The sequence below is a fragment of the Clupea harengus genome, chromosome 16, assembly GCF_900700415.2.
Source record: "Clupea harengus chromosome 16, Ch_v2.0.2, whole genome shotgun sequence".
Taxonomy (NCBI): Eukaryota; Metazoa; Chordata; class Actinopteri; order Clupeiformes; family Clupeidae; genus Clupea; species Clupea harengus.
In genome coordinates, this window is record NC_045167.1 from 15,165,824 (window position 1) to 15,184,014 (window position 18,191).

An 18,191-nucleotide genomic window follows, 5' to 3' on the forward strand; every position below is an offset into this window, starting at 1 on the left:
AGAACTGCAGAGATATTAAGTGTTAAATGTAGTTATGTTAGTTAAGTGGTAAAGTATAAATAAGTATAAATAAATATGTCCCCCAAAAAGTCACCCTCCAAATCACTGTGGTTTTGAAGCTTATTGTTTCTCTGATTCTGCTCTTTGTCATGCATGTGTATAAATTGTAGAGCCCTCAAAACCATCAACAATACCTCAAGTTAAATAATTAAAATGCACAAAACACACAGGAATGGTGCACCTTCAAAAATACATCATTGTTGGAGTTCTAAAAACATTAAAAATGTCCACAACAAAAAAATACTTACTGTTCCTTTAATGGTTCTGTTACAAGACAAACTATGGTGTTCACAGAGTGAAAAGTGGAGTTACAGAGTATTTTCTGGGAATTATATCAACCCATTTATTTTCAGCTGTCATTGTGTCCTTTACATTTCCATATCACCTTAAAGGGCCACGGCAATAAAACCAACAATTATGAAACTAGAGCACCTTCCATATGTGCTTCCATATATCTTTAAACCAAAGAAAGGGAGAAAGAGAGAGAGTGTGTGTGGTGGTAGGGGGAGGGGTTGGCGAGAGAGAGAAATTGAAAGACATTCTGACTCTAGATGGAGCTGTTCCACCATCTCAACTTCTCCTTCTCCTCCAGTCTCTATGTGGCTCCTCCCATGGGACCCGTCTCTGGCTGTGTGCCACCTTCAGCCTGTGTCATTAACATCCTACTGGGAACCCCACTGCTCTCGTGTACTCTCAATCAGAGTAGGCCGACCACAGCCAATTTGATCCCAGCAAACAGTGAGCGGAAACCTCAAGCAAAGAAGCTTGAAGCTTTCAATTTTACACATTCATACATTCTAAATTGTGTCTTTGCCAAATAAACATACTTACTAAACGGAGACGACCCTGTTGTGATCTGTTTGTAGAGTGGCATGTTTTGAAAGTTTTCCGACTGTTGAGTTTTTTGTTGTTGTTTTAATGCCCGAGAAGCAGACTGTTTACAGTAGCACCAACATCAGTGTGCACCTGTTGGGTGTGGAAGGGTAGGGAAATTGCCGGAGGTGGTTCCAGTGCTTTGCATAGGTTTCCTGAGTGCCAAATTTGTCATTGAAATAATATGTAAAACACAGGACCAACACAGGAATGCACTGTTGGAACATATTATGGCCTCATGATGTGCACTCCCTGTGTCTCCTAGATATCTGATATCAGTATTTGTGATCCAGATATCGTTTCCTTGAGAAGCCAGTATTGATTCACACTGTCAAGCAACAAATGAAATGTCATGGTGTGGCACATATACAGGTTTCTCTGAAAATGGGGTTATGGTCATTCTAAAACTGTAGATTTCTTTCACTGGCATGTGCTTACCAGAATAGGGTTTTAAATCGTAGGGCAAGATCATTCACCAGACATCTGACCTTAATATATATATATATATAAAAGTTTAAGATGTTAGAGTTAAGGGTGAGGAAACAGGTATTTCACTGACAGACCAATCAGCATTCCATGTTATCAAGTGCAATACCACATGAAAGGGTAAAATAACGAACAAACGATTATTTCATGACTAAGATACTGTCAAGTCGTAAAAAACATTGATGTTTTAACCTGATACATTAATGGGTTTCGTATGTGACCGAGGCTTTACTGTACGGTAAACGTATTGTCTAACCCGTGTACAAAAAAAGCAACCATATGGTTTAATTGTGAGTTAGCAACTGCTGGAAGCAGTGAAGTAGAGAGAGTAGGGAGGGCAAATGTTGCACGTCGGTAGACGCTACGTTGATTGCTCAGTTCGATGTCTCGGAAGATGCAGTGCACGGTGGTTTGCTGCTGAAGCTATAGGCGCGTGCCTGCTGCCAAACACACGTGCACGAGCCGCCATGTATGAGAACAGGAAGCAGCAATCTCTTGATGACTGAGAACAGAGGTTGACGCGCTGGAAGAGGGCGTCGTTACAGTCCATTTGGTCTCGCAATTTTAACATTTTATCAAGAGCCGAGAGGGCAGAAAACACAAGGAATATACGCTGGGCATCGGACGACGCACGCAGTATCCCCTTTCCATTTTGTGTCGAGAATCTCCCATTTAGGCTGTTGTATATCTTCGGTTTTTTTTTTTTTACACAAGGGCGTGTGGCTTTCCGGGAGTTACTCGTTTTAACCCTTGCATGTTTGTATTGTATATATTTTATCTTTTTACTTTTCATCGACCGGGGGAATCGCTTGAGGATGGGGTGTACCTTGAGCACAGAGGACAAGGCGGCGGTGGAGCGCAGTAAAATGATCGACAGAAATTTGCGAGATGACGGAGAAAAAGCCGCAAGGGAGGTCAAGCTACTCCTTCTAGGTAAGGTAGTCATGGTGCGCAAAAACTTTACGAAATTGGCCAATAATGGTGGTTTATTGTTTTAATCTCGTTTGAAAAGTTGTATGCACTTCATTTGTTTTTCACTCGTTGAAGCAAAACGAACACAAATCGTTAAATTGTCTTTTTAAACGAATCAAGCCACCCTCCCAATAGCCAGTGCTTCTATTTGAACGGGGGCTCTGGCTACACAATACCTCCAGTTTACATTTTCGCCATTTGGATTGGAAATATGTGTAATGGTTTCACGATAAATCACATAAATCCAATTTATATCACGAAATTGGTTTTGATTGGGAGGAAGTCTGCCATGTTGTTTTCTTTGGTGAAGGAATAACTAAAGGGAATCAAGTTGTCTGCTCCCTCGTTTGTCCACATCAGTGTTGTTGGTAGGGTAACCACCCAACATTGAGGCAACAAAGTAGCCTATCCAACCCACTGAACGACACATTGTTTCTAACCATGGCCACGGATATCATGGTTCGAATTCCAGACATTTGGTTCTGTTCGCATTTGTATTGTGTAATTTAGATTTGTATGCTAAACATTGAGGTGGACGGAAGTGCATCTTTTGAAAGGGCCCAAAACGTGTTGGGGAATGAGCGCAAGCTGTTAGACTGGCTAAGCACCTATTTAGCTATGTCATGCGTGTTGTAATACCCCAACAGCATTAGCGTGGTCTCTTTGATTGGACCTGTTGATTCAGATTTCCTCACGACGAATGATTGAGTTGTAATCCATCGAAATAAAATTAGTTTTAGGCTATTCATTATTTAAATTAGGAATGTCGATTGTTGCGATTTTTATAGTCGTTTCCTGAAACGTCACTTTAACTTCCGTTATTTTTTTTCTGTAAATGTGGACGTTCTTTTGAAATTGTTTCTGGCAAAGTTACGACATGGTAGGCTAATGGCCATTTTCTGTTCAAGACGTGGCAGTGGTAGAATACTTGTAGATAGATATCCCCAGTCGAAATTGCAGTTCCGCCTCAATCTTGGTATGAAACTTTTTTCAGACCGAAAACAATAAAATTACATGATAGACTATGGATAGTCCTTCAGGCCTGTTGCTCGCCGTTCCCTCGAGACCCACTGTGTATGTGTGTAATATTACACATTACTTTCACCATGCATTGGGGTGGGCTTGTATTTGATCACCAATCATCATCCACAGTAAGCCATTCACAAACATTAAGTAGCCTAGCACGTGTGTACAAAATCCTGATGACCAACGCCTATTAGAGTTTCTTTGTTCTTGCCTTTCTTCCCAAAGAAACGCATATGTTGGCTTATCCCTAGAAACCATATGGGATGGTTGTTGCAGATTAGACATGTCATCATTAGTTTTCCATAGATGACTGCACTTGGCTAGCTAGCTCTCTGCACACCTACAGAGTGGCCTGTCTTGAAGTGCATGGCAAGTGCAATTCGGCATGTCTACTTTCTTGGAAAATTAAATGTATGAAAGTTATGGGTTAAGGAAAAAACATGGATCACATGTTCTGTTGTGGAAATAGGAATCAATGTCTGACGGGTAGCCAGGGTGTTGTAATGTGTGTCTCTTGTTCATATTCATGTTTTGATGACAAAATGTGTCATTAATTATTTAAGATGGTCTAAAAATTAAGAGACATGTGTTTAATGGAGTTTATGAAGTAGTGGGCAGATCGTTGAGAAAATGGTGTGCTAGATTGTTACTCTAAGGTGCTGAAGTCATATTGCCCCTCTCCACACACACACACACACAGGTCTTGTCAAGATCTTGACCATGGTGCGTGTCTCAGCTATCAATAGCTGGTCGCCAGGTAACGCACTTGGCCATGTTCAGATGACCATGAATGAGCTGGCTTTGGCGATGGCTGCAGAAGCACAAACTGAGACGCAGAAAAAGGAGTTAAATAAAATGAGACCCACACACAGGTGACGGTGGTAAAAGATGGCAGAAGAGAAAGGGAGAGAGAGAGAGAGAGAGAGAGAGAGAAAGAAAGGGAAGGCAAAAGATGTGAAGCAGTAAGGTGAGCCCGGCAGACCCACTGTGTCATTAAAAATGAAGCAGCCACTCCGCTGAGCTGATACAGTGTGTGTGTCTACACATAAACACACACACTAAAACACACAGATTAGGTAGCCATACACATTTGGACACAAAAGCATAACCACACTGATGTGTGTGAATACACTAACAAGTGGACAAACCTATCAGAAACATGCTGGGGGCACACTGAATAGAACGCCACGCACGTACACAAACACATTGCCACACAGATAAGGGTCATCTAAACACACAGGCTCACACACCACTGGTGTTGTTGTGGAACAGCCACAATCACACAAGTCTGTGTGTGTGTGTTTCTGCTTCCGTTTCTCTCCCCAGCAAGTCTCTGTCAACCTGGTGGTGGTGGTTACTACTAGTGACACTGCTCCTCCCTCTATCCCTCCATTCTCCCTTTAGTCAAAACGTGTGTGAGGCTACAACCCTCTGAAGAGGACTGAAATGATTTTGCGTATAGTGATTGATCGATTGATTGATGTGCATATGGTGAGAGGGTGTGTATGCCCCCCCGCCCCCAAGCTGCTGCGTTTGCATGATAGGGGGTCATTTGAGTTTTAATAGAGTTGGACCCGGCCCAATTTGCATGCTCCCGACCGCATGTTTTGCCCATGCGTCTATGCTGACCTATGCCAAAAGGAGTGTTTGTTTTTGATTCTCATTAAAAATACACATGTTCCAGGATGCATGTTTACTGTACAGTAAGCAATAAAACAAGAGTGACAAAGCCAACAGACAGCGTCCCCTCAGTTGAAAAAGCTGACGCCATTATCTTGGTGTTTTGGGTGCTTTTTAACCCCTAGAGAGGATCAGGCCTCCGTCTGGCTGTGACTCGTGTCATAGTAATGGCCACCCATGGGGTGCAAGTGCCAGCTCACTTCTGGTCTGTCGACACTAGTGAGGCTGGGGAGTTCACTGGGCTGCCTTTTGGCACGAGGGCCTTTCCACTACAGGAATGGCCCACGGCTCGGTACTTGTGGCTGCGGTGCAGGAACTACAGCATCTACAAGTTGATGTAGACTGATCATTTTGCCCTTTGATCGCAACGTCGATTCCTAGCACGACAAAATGATCTATTTCTCCAGTGGCAGCACTAACATTAGACAACGTTAGGATTACCCCACGGTTGAGTGGACAGTTCAGTTTTGATATGAAAACACTTGATTAAATGCCTTAATGGAAGCTGTAATTACTTGATAAAAGATGATGCCAGCACCACTGTTGATTTAACTCAAGCCTATTTTTCAGCTGAGGGTTTGCTTGTGTTCATTCAGTGATGGCAACCTCAACAAGCTCACTCTGTAAGCTATAATTCATTTTGCTGTGTTCACCACGTAACGTGTAGTTAAAATGACTTTGCTGGCTTTAAAAATGGACGCTTTTTGTCTTCCGCTCATGTTGCGTTTAACCAATCCTCAACCATCACGGCAAGCAGCACCCATCGGTTTCAGAGCCCCACAGAAGTACCCACCCTGGAGTAGATACTTATATCTCCACCCGCAAACGGACCTGAAAGAAGGCCTATGCAGGGGCAGTTCCCCGTGGTCGGAAAACGCACAGTGGTGCAGACGGCCCTGCCAGTTCCTGCAGCGGAAACCCACCCCCCCCCCCCCCCCCCCCCCCCCACCCCAACTGTCATGTCTGGCTCTGTAGCACACTCATCAGAGCGGAGGGAGTGGAGTTGTAGTTCTGTGTGAAGGTTCTGCTTGGAAATGGCCATGGTGTTACCTTTGTTTAACGATGATATTGTTATCCGTGTTGGGTGTTATTCTTTACGGTCTTGCTCTCTTCCACTTCTTTTTTTTTTTTTTTTAATTCTTATCTTTTTATCCTCCTTTTTCCCCTTTTTATAAATAGTTCTTTCACTGTCTTTGGCTATTTCTTGTGCACTTTGTCACCGTGTTAAACTACCCAGAGGAATGTGCGTGGAGAAATATTTTGGGTGCTTTTAAACCAAGCCCACCTTGTTTGGTTGAGAGTTCGGTACTTTTCCATGAATAGGTTTAAATGGCTCAAAACAGAAACCAGCTGCTCCACCGGCACAGTGTATATTTTGCCATGGGCCGGGTGTGTCATTGTGGATGTAATCCGACACCGCTAAGGGACTGCAACCAGGACACGAGGTTGGTTCTAGGTTCTGGGGTGGTTCCTCACTGAAAGGAAATCTACTGGTGGTTCTTGCTGCCTGTGCTTTAAAGTGTCAGAGGGCCTTGTGGCTGTGATGTCACCAGGCTGAGGTGTATGATGTTAGTTATGTAAGGCCTGTTCTGAGAAGCCCCTCGTCACTCAAGTTTCATATAGTGTGTGTGTGTGTGTGTGTGTGTGTGTGTGTGTGTGTGTGTGTGTGTGTGTGTGTGTGTGTGTGTGTGTGTGTGTGTGTGTGTGTGTGTGTGTGTGTGTGTGTGTGTGTGTGTGTGTGTGTGTGTGTGTGTGACGCTTTGAAGAATACGATCCTTCTGTGTGTAGGTTAAGGACCGTTCATTCTTTACACACACACTCACTCACTCACTCAGCCTGGTGTGGGGATTATTTGCTCCAGATTGAGAGGCCCTGTAGGCACCAGTGGCATGTCATGGGTGATCATTGTGCTGCTGAAGGCAAGACACTGCCAGAATGCTCTCTCTCTTTCTCTCTCCCTCCCCCCCTCTCTCTCTGGACCTCTTAATGGCATGTTTAACATTGCCACAATGCTATCTGGCACGGCACAGTTCCACACCCCACCCCACCCCCCTCCCCTCCGAGGCCACCAGAGCGCAGTGGTGACACGTAATTAAAATAATGTGGCCTCCAGTGAAATCTGTCCAATTACAGGTGCCAGCACACCGCCAAGCCTCCCTCTGCTCCCAGAGAGAGGGAGAGAAAGGGAGAGAGAGAGAGAGAGAGAAAGAGAAACATCAACATATGGGCCCTTCCAGCCCTGCGTCCCATCAGAGATAATGAGGCGTTGTAGGGACCCAACTTTGTGTCCGATGCCCCCTAAACTCCTGTCAGGTCACTGGAGAGGAGCGTTTCTGGCGGGCGGGGTACTGTTTGGGCACTGCACGGCTCAGGCATGAGGTTCCAGGGCACAGACACAATGCCAGCATTAGACACCTGGCACCAAGAGGTCACCTTTCAAACCATGGGTGGGTTTAAAAAAAAAAAAAAACATTTCTCAAAGCAGTTTTCACCTTGTTTTGAAATGTGGAGGGAGAGACAAAGGAAAGAGAGGAAATGAGAGGGAGAAAGAGAGAGAGATCATTTATTTTTAATGAAGGAGAAGGACAAATTGTTCAGCAGAATTCACCATAGGGAAAACCGAGCGAGCGGGTCACGCGGAGAGACCGTGCAAGCGCATCCTCGCGCACATGCACCTACACGCATGGATGCTCCCGCTTCCTCTATGCGTCACTGGCGGTTAGTGTGGAGTTAAATCTGTGACGAATTCTGGCTGGATGTATGGCAATAACAGCTCTACATATTCCTGTGCTTGGAGTCAACGAGTTGAGCTGTGTTGATGTTAGCCTACCTGTAAACAGAGCCAAAGTGCTCTCCTCCTCTCTCTCTCTCTCTTGTTCTCTCTCTCTCTTGTCCTCCCTCTCTCTCTCGTCCTCCCTCCCTTCCTTTCTCGCGCATATTCTTTCCTTCTGTCTGTCTGTGTGCCTCAAGTCTGTGGTAATGGCTCCAGTTGCCATGGCAGCATGACGTACGAGCGAGAGCCCTGGCAGCAGGCAGGCGTGTGCCACTCCGACGGTGATCACGTTCACCTCTCTCTTTCGTTCTCTCTCGTCCTCTCTCTCTCTCTCTCTCGTCCTCCCTCTCTCCCTCCATCTCTTCATCTATCTCTTTCCCTGCCTCTGGCTCATTCCCTCCTCACGTTTGTAAATAATGCACTCGCTGTTCCCTCAGCTAGCTCATGCTGATGTTATTGGTGTGATGTGTTGGGAGCTGCCACCCCCCCCAGTGGAAATGTTTGACGCCATTTGGCCTCCACGCTGCACCACCACCAGCGGAGTATGACCCCCTGCAGGGGCCCGTGTGGTTGGCAGCACAGGGTGGGGGGAGGGGGGGGGGGTATTCTGGTGCTGGCTGGGCTGGTTCTGTACACCTGCGGCCGGTCCACAAGGGTTTGGTTACTGAGAATTACGTGCCCGGCCAATAGGATAAGCTTATGGAGGCTGGTCACGCACACCTTGATACGTGTGTGTGTGTGTGTGTGTGAGAGAGAGGACATGCATATATATGCATGTACAAGTGACTTTCACATAGGGGAGACTCTCAAGGTTCTCTCCCTGCGGTAAAGTATTCACATGGGAGCAACTACAAGCCTCACTTCCCCCTCCAAGCCCAGAGAACCTTCCATCACACATCAGTATGTCCCTCCCCTGTGTTCCCAACCCTCCTCCCAGCTCCAGGACTGTGCACCTAGGGGGGCTGCTTTTGTGACTCCAAAGTGCTCTGTGCTCCAGGGAGTCAGATAATGGCTGGTAAGTGGTGCCACACAGATGTACCAATAGCCTAAGAGAGAGAGCCATCGAGGACAGGGGGAGAGCCAGAGAGGACGGGGCGAGAGCCAGAGAGAGGAGCTATCGATCCCTCTGCCGATAGATTTGTATTGATTTTGTTATTAAAGTAATCTCTCACTTCTGTGTCTGTAATGTGCTTGTTGGTCATGACAGACAAATGGAGGAATCTTTTTCTTGTCTGTGAGATTTGTTCGTTTCTAAGAGCAGAGGTGCACTGGGATTGGTTTCTGTAGTGACTGTGAAAGTAAGATGGGTCCTAGATCAATGAGGTATGTAGAGAATGTGCCAGAGAGAGGAAGACATGGTAGAGGAGATGAGGAAGAGATGAGCGTCAGTGGAGCTTTTATCTTCTCTTCTCTTCTCTGTGGCTTATTGACCAGCTGGGTCCGTGGATCTATCAGGGAGTCCATCAAACAGGGGCTTGTTCTTTCTATGGATTTCTGCAGTAATGTCTGTGTCTCAGGGTGGTATTTCAGCGTATAACACACACTAGTGGAGATATAATATGATAGTGTTATCCTCACTGTTGCAATACCTTTTTTACAACCCCCACTGTGTCAGTGTTTGACAGTTTCCAAAAGATTTGGAATACAGCTGTTGTTCATGTCCTTCCAACTGTCTTGTTTTTAGTTGCCGTCTTAATGTTATTGCCTCACCAATGGCCACTATCATTGCCTTAGGTGGCCACTGCGATAGTATTTTCCACCATGTCAGACATTTGAAATGTATTCTGTTTGGCCAGAGGATGAGGCTCCTAATGATATGGAGAATGTGTGTTAATTACTTAAGCGTTTATGGGCGAAGAATAATCGCCTCAACTGGAGCAGTTCTGTTGATCTGCTTTGCAACTGAGTTAGCACATTTAATTACAAAACATTTTTTTTGTCTCTCTCTCCTTATTTCACAGGTGCTGGGGAGTCGGGGAAGAGTACAATTGTGAAGCAAATGAAGTGAGTATCAAGCTTGTTGCTTTTGCAGCCACAGGCTTAGGCGTTAGAAGTGGCTGCCAGATGGTTTTGACCGGTCTGCTACTGGAGGGGCCTGCCTGTCTCTGCTCCCCCCCCACACACACTTACTGATGACCTTTCGCCCTTTCCTAGAATTATCCACGAGGCGGGCTACTCAGAGGAGGAGTGCAAGCAGTACAAGGCGGTGGTCTACAGCAACACCATCCAGTCCATCATCGCCATCATCAGGGCCATGGGCCGTCTCAAGATTGATTTTGGGGATGCAGCACGAGCTGTAAGTCTGTGTGTGTGTGTGTGTGTGTGTGTGTGTGTGTGTGTGTGCGCGCGCGCTTGTGTGAAGGGGTGAGGAATCTGCATAGTGGTGTGGTTTCCTCCTTCCAATTTTTCTGTAAAGAGGGCTTCTTACGTTCCTATGCGTTAGTTGGCTTCAGTGAGCTAACGTGAGGCCGACAGAAATCGAGTTACCCAAAAGCAAAAACCACGAGACAAAACCCCAAAGTCAGCGTCAACTAGACCAACGTCTAAACTGTATCACGTAGAAAGGCAGATGTGCTTTTTGGCAGTGCTGCTCTATATCTAATTGTGATACTATATGATAGGGATATGGGCAACAAGAACTTGATCTAGATGATGGTGGTTATGCTGATGAGTGTGTGTGTGGTATCGTGATGTACACAGAGTGTAACTGTATCTGGGTGTGTATGTGTGTGTTTCTGTCAGGACGACGCACGGCAGCTGTTTGTGCTGGCGGGCTCTGCGGAGGAGGGCTTCATGACAGCTGAGCTGGCGGGGGTCATCAAGCGACTGTGGAAGGACGGCGGCGTGCAGGCCTGCTTCAGCCGCTCGCGCGAGTACCAGCTCAACGACTCGGCAGCCTAGTGAGTCCCCTCTTCTGTCTGATGCTCAGCCCCCCCCCCCCCCCCCCCCGTCCTCCTCACTGTGTCTCATTCTGTCTCTCACTCAAGCAACCTCTGGCTCACACATACAGTATTGTTTTCTCACAGTGTCTCTTGTTTTCTCTCTCTCTGTCTCTGTGTGTGTCTCTCTCTCTCTCTTTGTGTCTCTCTCATGCTGCTTCTCACCTGCTTTTCACTCTGACTCTTTAACCCATTCCTGCTGGCTCTGTGTTGCAGTCTGTCTTTGTGTATTCTTGTCTGTTTCTCTCCCTGTTCTTTTGCCCATCCCATTCATTGGGGGTTCCTCAACTTGCCTCTTCATCTTAGGGTTGATAAAAGAGTGCCAGAGGTAGCAGGTGTACAGCACTTTTTAGCTGTGGAAAACCTATGTGTAAACTGCATTGCCTAGAAAACTGTCAAGAATACACACACACTCACTGCCAGCCACTTCCACTGCTACTGCTGGTCTGACCTTTAAACTCCCAGACCTGTCAATATTTGCACTCCTGTTTCCAACTTTGTAACGCTTTCACCGGAGGATGCCGGTGCCCTTGACTTTGAGTCGTACTTTAGCCCTGCTAGCATGTGTCGGCAATAGCAACAAACTCAATGGAGGAGGGAAGGGTAGGGAAAGGTGGAATGAAGAAAGAAATGAAGTGGAGAGGAGGAGGAAGGGATGGGGAAAGAGGTGTGGCAGCCAGCGTTCATCATTATCATCGTGACGTACGTGCTGGGTAGCCCTGCAGAGGCGTGGTGAAAGACTCATTATCAGCTGCTGAGGACATTTCCTGAAAAAAAGTGTGTGTGTGTGTCCGCGCCTGCTGGAAATCTCTTGGCTTTTGTTTGTCGCGCACAGACCATAACTTGCATCATTTTTCTGGCTTTGCCGTAACAGCTGCCAGGGTGTTCCCCCTTTCCCCCTCATCCTGATCAATATCCCAAACACATTTTGGCTGCAGACACAGCCCATTGCACCTCTCTGCAGATGGCCAGCGCACACACACACACACACACACACACACACACACACACACGCATGTGAATACAGTGATACTGTTTGTTTTTATTTGAGGCAATATGATCACTGACGCTTGTGCAATTTCACAATCAGGGTGTGTGTGTGTGTGCGAGAGGGGGAGAGGAGCGAATGTGTGTGTATGTTTTGGAAGGTGCGAGTGGAGAGTGTTGTAATAATATTTGGACTGCAACACAGCAAGGTTGTTCCTACAGTAAGGGGGTGATGTGAGTGTGTGGGGGGGATTACAACAGATTTGCGATCTCTGGAGACAATAATCCCTGGCCCCCCGGTCCTCTTGAGTACCCCCTCCCCCCCTTTGTTCTCGCCCCCCCACGTGCACAGAGAACCGCCGCCTGTGTCTGGACACTGGGTCCAGATCCCTGCCTCACCCAGCCCACGACTGACAACAAGAGCAGCATTGTCCTTGTGGCTGTCATGGCTTCCTCGAATCCTTCTGTTTTCTGCTCTGTTTATCTTCCACCTTCTCTCTTTCTGCTCTCATTTCGCACCTCTTACCTTCCTCCTGCTATGCCAGTCTGTCATTGCTCTCCTGTGTGTGTGTGTGTGTGTGTGTGTGTGAGAGAGAGAGGAGCACTATGGTGATGTGTTTATATGTGTTGCGCAGTAAGAGGAGTGTCAAAAGCACTCTGAGTCATCTCTGGCTCTTTTTCCAGCTACCTGAACGATCTGGACAGGATATCTCAGGGCAGCTACATCCCCACCCAGCAGGACGTGCTGAGGACCCGAGTGAAAACCACCGGCATCGTGGAGACCCACTTCACCTTCAAAGACCTGCACTTCAAGTAAGTGGACCCACTTCCCGATTTCAGCATCTGAGAGAGACTGAAAGCAGGAGAGGAAAGACATTAAAGGAGGGATAGAGGGATGGTGTGATTTGTTTGAAGAGGCTGGTCTAAACGAGGGCACATGAACAGTCATGAGGGGCAACGAGGATGGGGAAGAACCTCGAATGAACGAAACAAAACGAAGGCAAGACGAAGAGCATATGGTAGAAATACCCAGGAATAATAACAGGGAGACAGATGAGTCATGTGCTTGACCTTCCCCCGAATGATGCAAACAGGAAGAGAAACCTTCAGCGCTCTGAACTGTGCAACGACTTCAGTCGGCTGTTTAATTTGCAACTTCTGCCTGCTGGTCGTGAACATAAACCCTTGAGACACACACACACACACACACACACACACACACACACACACACAAGCGCGCCCACGCCCATGCCCGTTCTTGGTGGTTAACCATGTCAGAGGTTGGTAATTGCTAGGCAGCATGTGGACCCCATCCAATTCAAGCAGTAAGAGGTGCATTAAAGCTCCCGCTCAGAGGTTTAATGTGTGGGCCCCGACATGCATTACTATGACTCACAGCAGGCCACTGTGAGGGCTGTAATGGGGCTGTACACTCACACTTGAAATGTTTGTTTGCTGAACATAAATGTGTGTGTGTGTCCAGTGAGGGTACTTAACTCCCTTCCCCCTTTACACACATACACTCAGCACACATGTACATACTGTCAGTACCAACTGTACACCACAGTCATCTTAAGCTAATAACAGTATTGACAGTTACCTGTTGTTTTAGACAGTAGGAGGTCACATACTGTCTTTGCAGCCTTCTTCCTCTCCCCCTTCTCTCTCTCTCTCTCTCTGTCTGTGTGTGTTCTGTGTTTGGAATTAGTTGTTTAACCCATGGCTGTCTTCCTCTTCAGGATGTTTGATGTGGGAGGTCAAAGGTCAGAGCGTAAGAAGTGGATCCACTGCTTTGAGGGCGTGACGGCCATCATCTTCTGCGTGGCTCTCAGTGACTACGACCTGGTGCTGGCCGAGGATGAGGAGATGGTGAGCCTTCCTCCTCTTCTTTCAGCTCCCCTCACATAGCATGCCCTCAACATATATACACACACACACCAGATACAACCTCAACAGATTTCTGAAAAGCCATTTCTTACTTGTATTAAGATGTACGCAGATGTTCTTCAGCTGTAGACTAACGGGTCATTTCCAATTATTGTGTTCTTGGATGTCCCGCAAGTGTATACCTGAGCTTTTTCACAGTAACCCCCACCAATTTTTTCCTGCAAAAAAGTCTCAGTTCTCTTGAGTAAATAAAGTGAACTCAAGTATTGAAATGCCATTCACATCTGTTGAAAAGCTTGTTGAAAAAAATGTGAAATTTAATGTAAGTCCTCATTCTCCCATCCAGAACCGCATGCATGAGAGCATGAAACTGTTTGACAGCATCTGCAACAACAAGTGGTTCACGGACACCTCCATCATCCTGTTCCTCAACAAGAAGGACCTGTTTGAAGAGAAGATCAAGAAGAGTCCGCTCACCATCTGCTACCCCGAATATGCAGGTATGCCACTCAACCACACAAGCAATTCAGTTGTTCCTCGTTCAGGTAGGTAGCTATTATAAGACACACACATACAATAAAAAGACAAGCGATTCATTATTTCCTCCTTCCACATTCATAGCACACACACACACACACACACACACACACACACACACACACACACAATAATCATCGGCCAAGCAATGCATAATTTCCTGCTTCAACATACATGTCATGCATACAAAGAAATACACAATGCACCAGACAATCTGTTCCTTCCTTGTTCTACACACGCACATGTTTAAACACAATAACACGTCTCCAGCATATGCCAGAAACCTACTTGTAAAATCCCCCTGAGGGGCCTGGTTGGGGTGGTCAGAGGGGAGTTTGGTGTGAGGAGGCCTGACTCTCAGCTGCCAGGAAGCCCCGTGACAATAGCGTCTGTCTGGGAACACAAATGGAGGAAAGCCCAGCGGCCACACGTCAAGTTCCCCCTGCTACCCGTGTCAAGTGCTCGGCCTCCGCACTTAAAGCGGCGGATCCGCTTCCTCTCAGGGACTCCCATGACCTCACTTCCTCTTCCTGGCCTTATGTTTTCCTTATTTGTCCCCCCCCCTGTTCCTTTTTTCTCTGATTAATGTTTTAGCTACAGACAGACAGACAGACAACGTCTGACAAGTTAACGAAGCATTCAGGCCATGTCTCTCTCACACACACACACACACGCACACCTCTTTTGCTCGTTTTGTTCTATCCCTCTCTTTCTGGTTTGCCTCCTGCTGATGTTACCCAATTTTGTACCTCCCAGGGTCCAACACCTACGAGGAGGCGGCTGCCTACATCCAGTGTCAGTTCGAGGACCTGAACAAGAGGAAGGACACCAAGGAGATCTACACGCATTTCACGTGTGCCACCGACACCAAGAACGTGCAGTTCGTCTTCGACGCTGTCACCGACGTCATCATCAAGAACAACCTGAAGGACTGTGGACTCTTCTAGAAGCTCTAGATGACCATCCGGTAAGGATTCTTTCCCCCCACCCCCAAACACGCACAGTCTCACAATCATATCCAGTCATCCAGTCCAGTCTCACTCATAGTGAGTCACTGACTCATGCATATTGTTGCCCTTCAAAACTGTATTCTCATTAGGACACTGATTGCCATTAGTCTTAGGGTGTCCAGTAAACCTTTAAGAGACATCCTTGTGATGACGAACATCACATATAAATGGCCCAGAACACATATTGAGGCAGAAAACCTGATTACATTTCCTTAGCGTATCCTAGTAGAATCTCACAGTATGAGCTTGCTATTTCATTGTTTTAATGATATGTTTTAAGCTTTGCTTGATATTTTTGAGAAATGACAGCAACAAGATCAGTCTGCCAATCAATCAAACAATTACTCAATTTAGCGGTCTTGTTTATCTGGCATTATTGAGAACAGGAAAGTGGGATATTTTGAATAGATTGTTGTGACAGTGCATTGATCAGTCAGCTGATGGTGTCTCTCTCTCTCATTCACAGGTTGAGAGAGGGCCAGGCTAATGTGCTTTTGTTTCTCTTCTGTAAGTGAAAACATTCTGAGCGAGCATATGGGGAAATCAGTCACGGACCAGTGCTGTACAATATGCCACTTTTATCAGCTTTATTTATGTTTTATTTTAACTTTTTTGTCCTGGGACATTTTAAAAGTAGCGTTTCAAAAAAAAAGAAAAAAGGAAAAAAATGTGTAGGATGTTTGTATGACTGTTACTGTCACTGCTATGTTTTTATTTTCCACCTTTTTTTTATTTTTTATTTTACTTTTTTGTAAAGAAGGACATGTCTCCATTTTTTTGCTTTTCTTTCTTTGAAAAAGAGGCTTGCCTTCGCTGGAAAAAAGTTCTTTATCCCTCCCACCCCCTTACCTTCCTCTAGATTGTTGGATATAAAAAAGGATTTTATTCCAAGTCCAGTTGTTGGTACTTGTGCCTTCGCATGCCTTTTTTTCTGCAGTCCTTGTGGAAATGCTTGGTTTGTTGCCTGCTGAACAGCTCCAACATAAAACATGTAAAAAGTCTGTATGAACCTGTCTGACCCCACCCCCACCATACCCCTCCAGTGTGAGCACAAACCTCCAGGTCACCTGTGTGTGTGTGTGTGTGTGTGTGTGTGTGTGTGTGTGTGTGTGTGTGTGTGTGTGTGTGTGTGTGTGTGTGTGTGTGTGTGTGTGTGTGTGTGTGTGTGTGTGTGTGTGTGTGTGTGAGAGAGAGTATATGTGTGCGAGATGGTGGACTGTCGGAAAGGGATTGAAGGAGGCTTTGTCGGTGAGAAATGGCCAGTGCCGGTGGTGGTTTCCATGGAAACCCCCCAGAAAAGAGCCCATCGCCCTCTGCTTGATTCTCCGCCATCAGAGGCGAGAGGGGCGAGTCCTCACCATGGTGAGGTGAAGGGCTTTGTCGTTTTTTAACAATACCAGCCGTTTCAACACACGTTGCCAGCCAGCCATTCAAAAACAGCGGTGGCGTAGGCTACGCAGTGCAGAGATCAACTCCTCTGTTGTACCAGAGAGCAGAATTTCATGGGTCTGGGGAAATGGAATCAGTCTATTGGGAGTTCTTTGATGAAACCTGAGTTTCTGCAGAATTCAAGTTTAGAGCCATGCAGCTAGGGAAGCAAGAATGATGGGGGGGAAAAAACTGCCACCGCTGTGTGTGTGTGTGCATGTGTGTGTGTGTGTGCGAGTAAGAGAAAGAAAGAGAAAATATGAGACAAGAGTATGTGTATGTATGTTCTCCATGAAGTGGGAACATTTGTAGACTCATTTCCCTTATTTTGCTAATAAAATATTGAAGAAAAAATCTGACTTTCTCCCCCCTTTTTTGTCATTAATTCATTTGGAAACCCATATATGTGAATATACTGCCCTCTGGTAATCAGACTACTCCTCCAGTGCTGTAGCATTCATGCACATTTCTTCAGAGATCAGAAGCAAATTAATGCTAATCTGGTTAGCATTGCAGTCTTGTCTCCATGCAGCACAGCCATCAAGCTAATCTACTCTTAGATGGCTGCTGGGTCAGATAAGCCATATCGATGAAGTTCTTAGCTCAAGGGAGAGAGAGGGAGGGGGAGAAATGGCAAAATGTCTGACATGGCCTGCTTGTTGTGAATTTACAGTGTTAGTCATCGACTAGCTGATTTATTCCTTTGAAGGATCGACTAGAGACTTTGAGTCACCGGGAGAGTGCTTCCATGACCTGTCAGTAAATTCTCTCTCTCTCGCTCTTTCACACACATCCGTCCTGCTGGTAAAGGAGTGACACAATCACGTTCAAAAGTGTTTTCACCGCCCGCCCATTTACTAGTCTGGCACTTGGGAAAAAGACAACGCTACTCCCAAGGCATATCCCCTGCCTCTGGTGTGTGCATGAAAGAGAGAAGGAGAAAACGGGGGATGGAGAGATGAGAAAGAGAGGAGGGGGAAAAAGAAGTTGTGGTTCCTCGATGTTGTGCTTTTCTCCCCTTCAGAGCCTGCTGTTTCTCTGAAGCTAGCGGGAGATGGATGCACAGAGATGCGTCAGTGAGTCATACTTAAACCCCCCCCCCCCCCGTCACCCCCCACCCACGCAAACAGCACGCCCGTGGCCAGGATCCCTTCGCCTGCAACAACACATTTGTGTGTGTGTGTGTGTGCGTGTGTGTGAGGGGGAGAGAGAGTGTTTATCTGCAGGAGAGGAGGTGAATGTGCTTAGATGATTTGGAGCACAGGGATTTGGCTCCTAAGGGATGGAGATATTTGGCTGGGCGGGGGGACTGGGTCCTGTGTGTGTGTGTGTGTGTGTGTGTGTGTGTTTGAGTGTGTGTGTGTGTGTGTGTGTGTATATATACCAGAGGTATTTTTAGAGCCATAAAGACACCAGAATTATAGTGGGATATGCAATGAGCAGGGAAGCATGCGTCTCTGTGTGTGTGTGTGTTAAGGGGGGGTTGGGTTGCACACATTGTTACTGTGTGAACACCATCACCAGCCACAGTGC

At 46.4% G+C, this 18,191-nt stretch overlaps 1 protein-coding gene across 1 annotated transcript; it reads left to right on the forward strand.

Moving 5' to 3' along the window:
- Positions 1 to 1,835: 1,835 nt before the first annotated feature.
- gnai1 (guanine nucleotide binding protein (G protein), alpha inhibiting activity polypeptide 1) lies at positions 1,836 to 16,451 on the forward strand. Its single transcript, XM_012823548.3, has 9 exons — positions 1,836 to 2,352; positions 9,832 to 9,874; positions 10,025 to 10,166; positions 10,613 to 10,770; positions 12,481 to 12,609; positions 13,536 to 13,665; positions 14,030 to 14,183; positions 14,977 to 15,187; positions 15,697 to 16,451. Exons 1-8 carry the CDS (start codon positions 2,235 to 2,237, stop codon positions 15,165 to 15,167), a joined length of 1,065 nt encoding a protein of 354 aa, XP_012679002.1. The 5' UTR covers positions 1,836 to 2,234; the 3' UTR covers positions 15,168 to 15,187; positions 15,697 to 16,451.
- The last annotated feature ends 1,740 nt before the right edge of the window (positions 16,452 to 18,191 follow it).

Bases quoted from the DNA above. Each gene is read 5' to 3' on its own strand.
- gnai1 (XM_012823548.3), top strand. From the start codon at position 2,235: ATGGGGTGTACCTTGAGCACAGAGGACAAGGCGGCGGTGGAGCGCAGT. The intron at 9,875-10,024 runs GTGAGTATCAAG...GCCCTTTCCTAG, and splicing joins ACAATTGTGAAGCAAATGAA to AATTATCCACGAGGCGGGCT. The intron at 12,610-13,535 runs GTAAGTGGACCC...CTTCCTCTTCAG, and splicing joins TTCAAAGACCTGCACTTCAA to GATGTTTGATGTGGGAGGTC.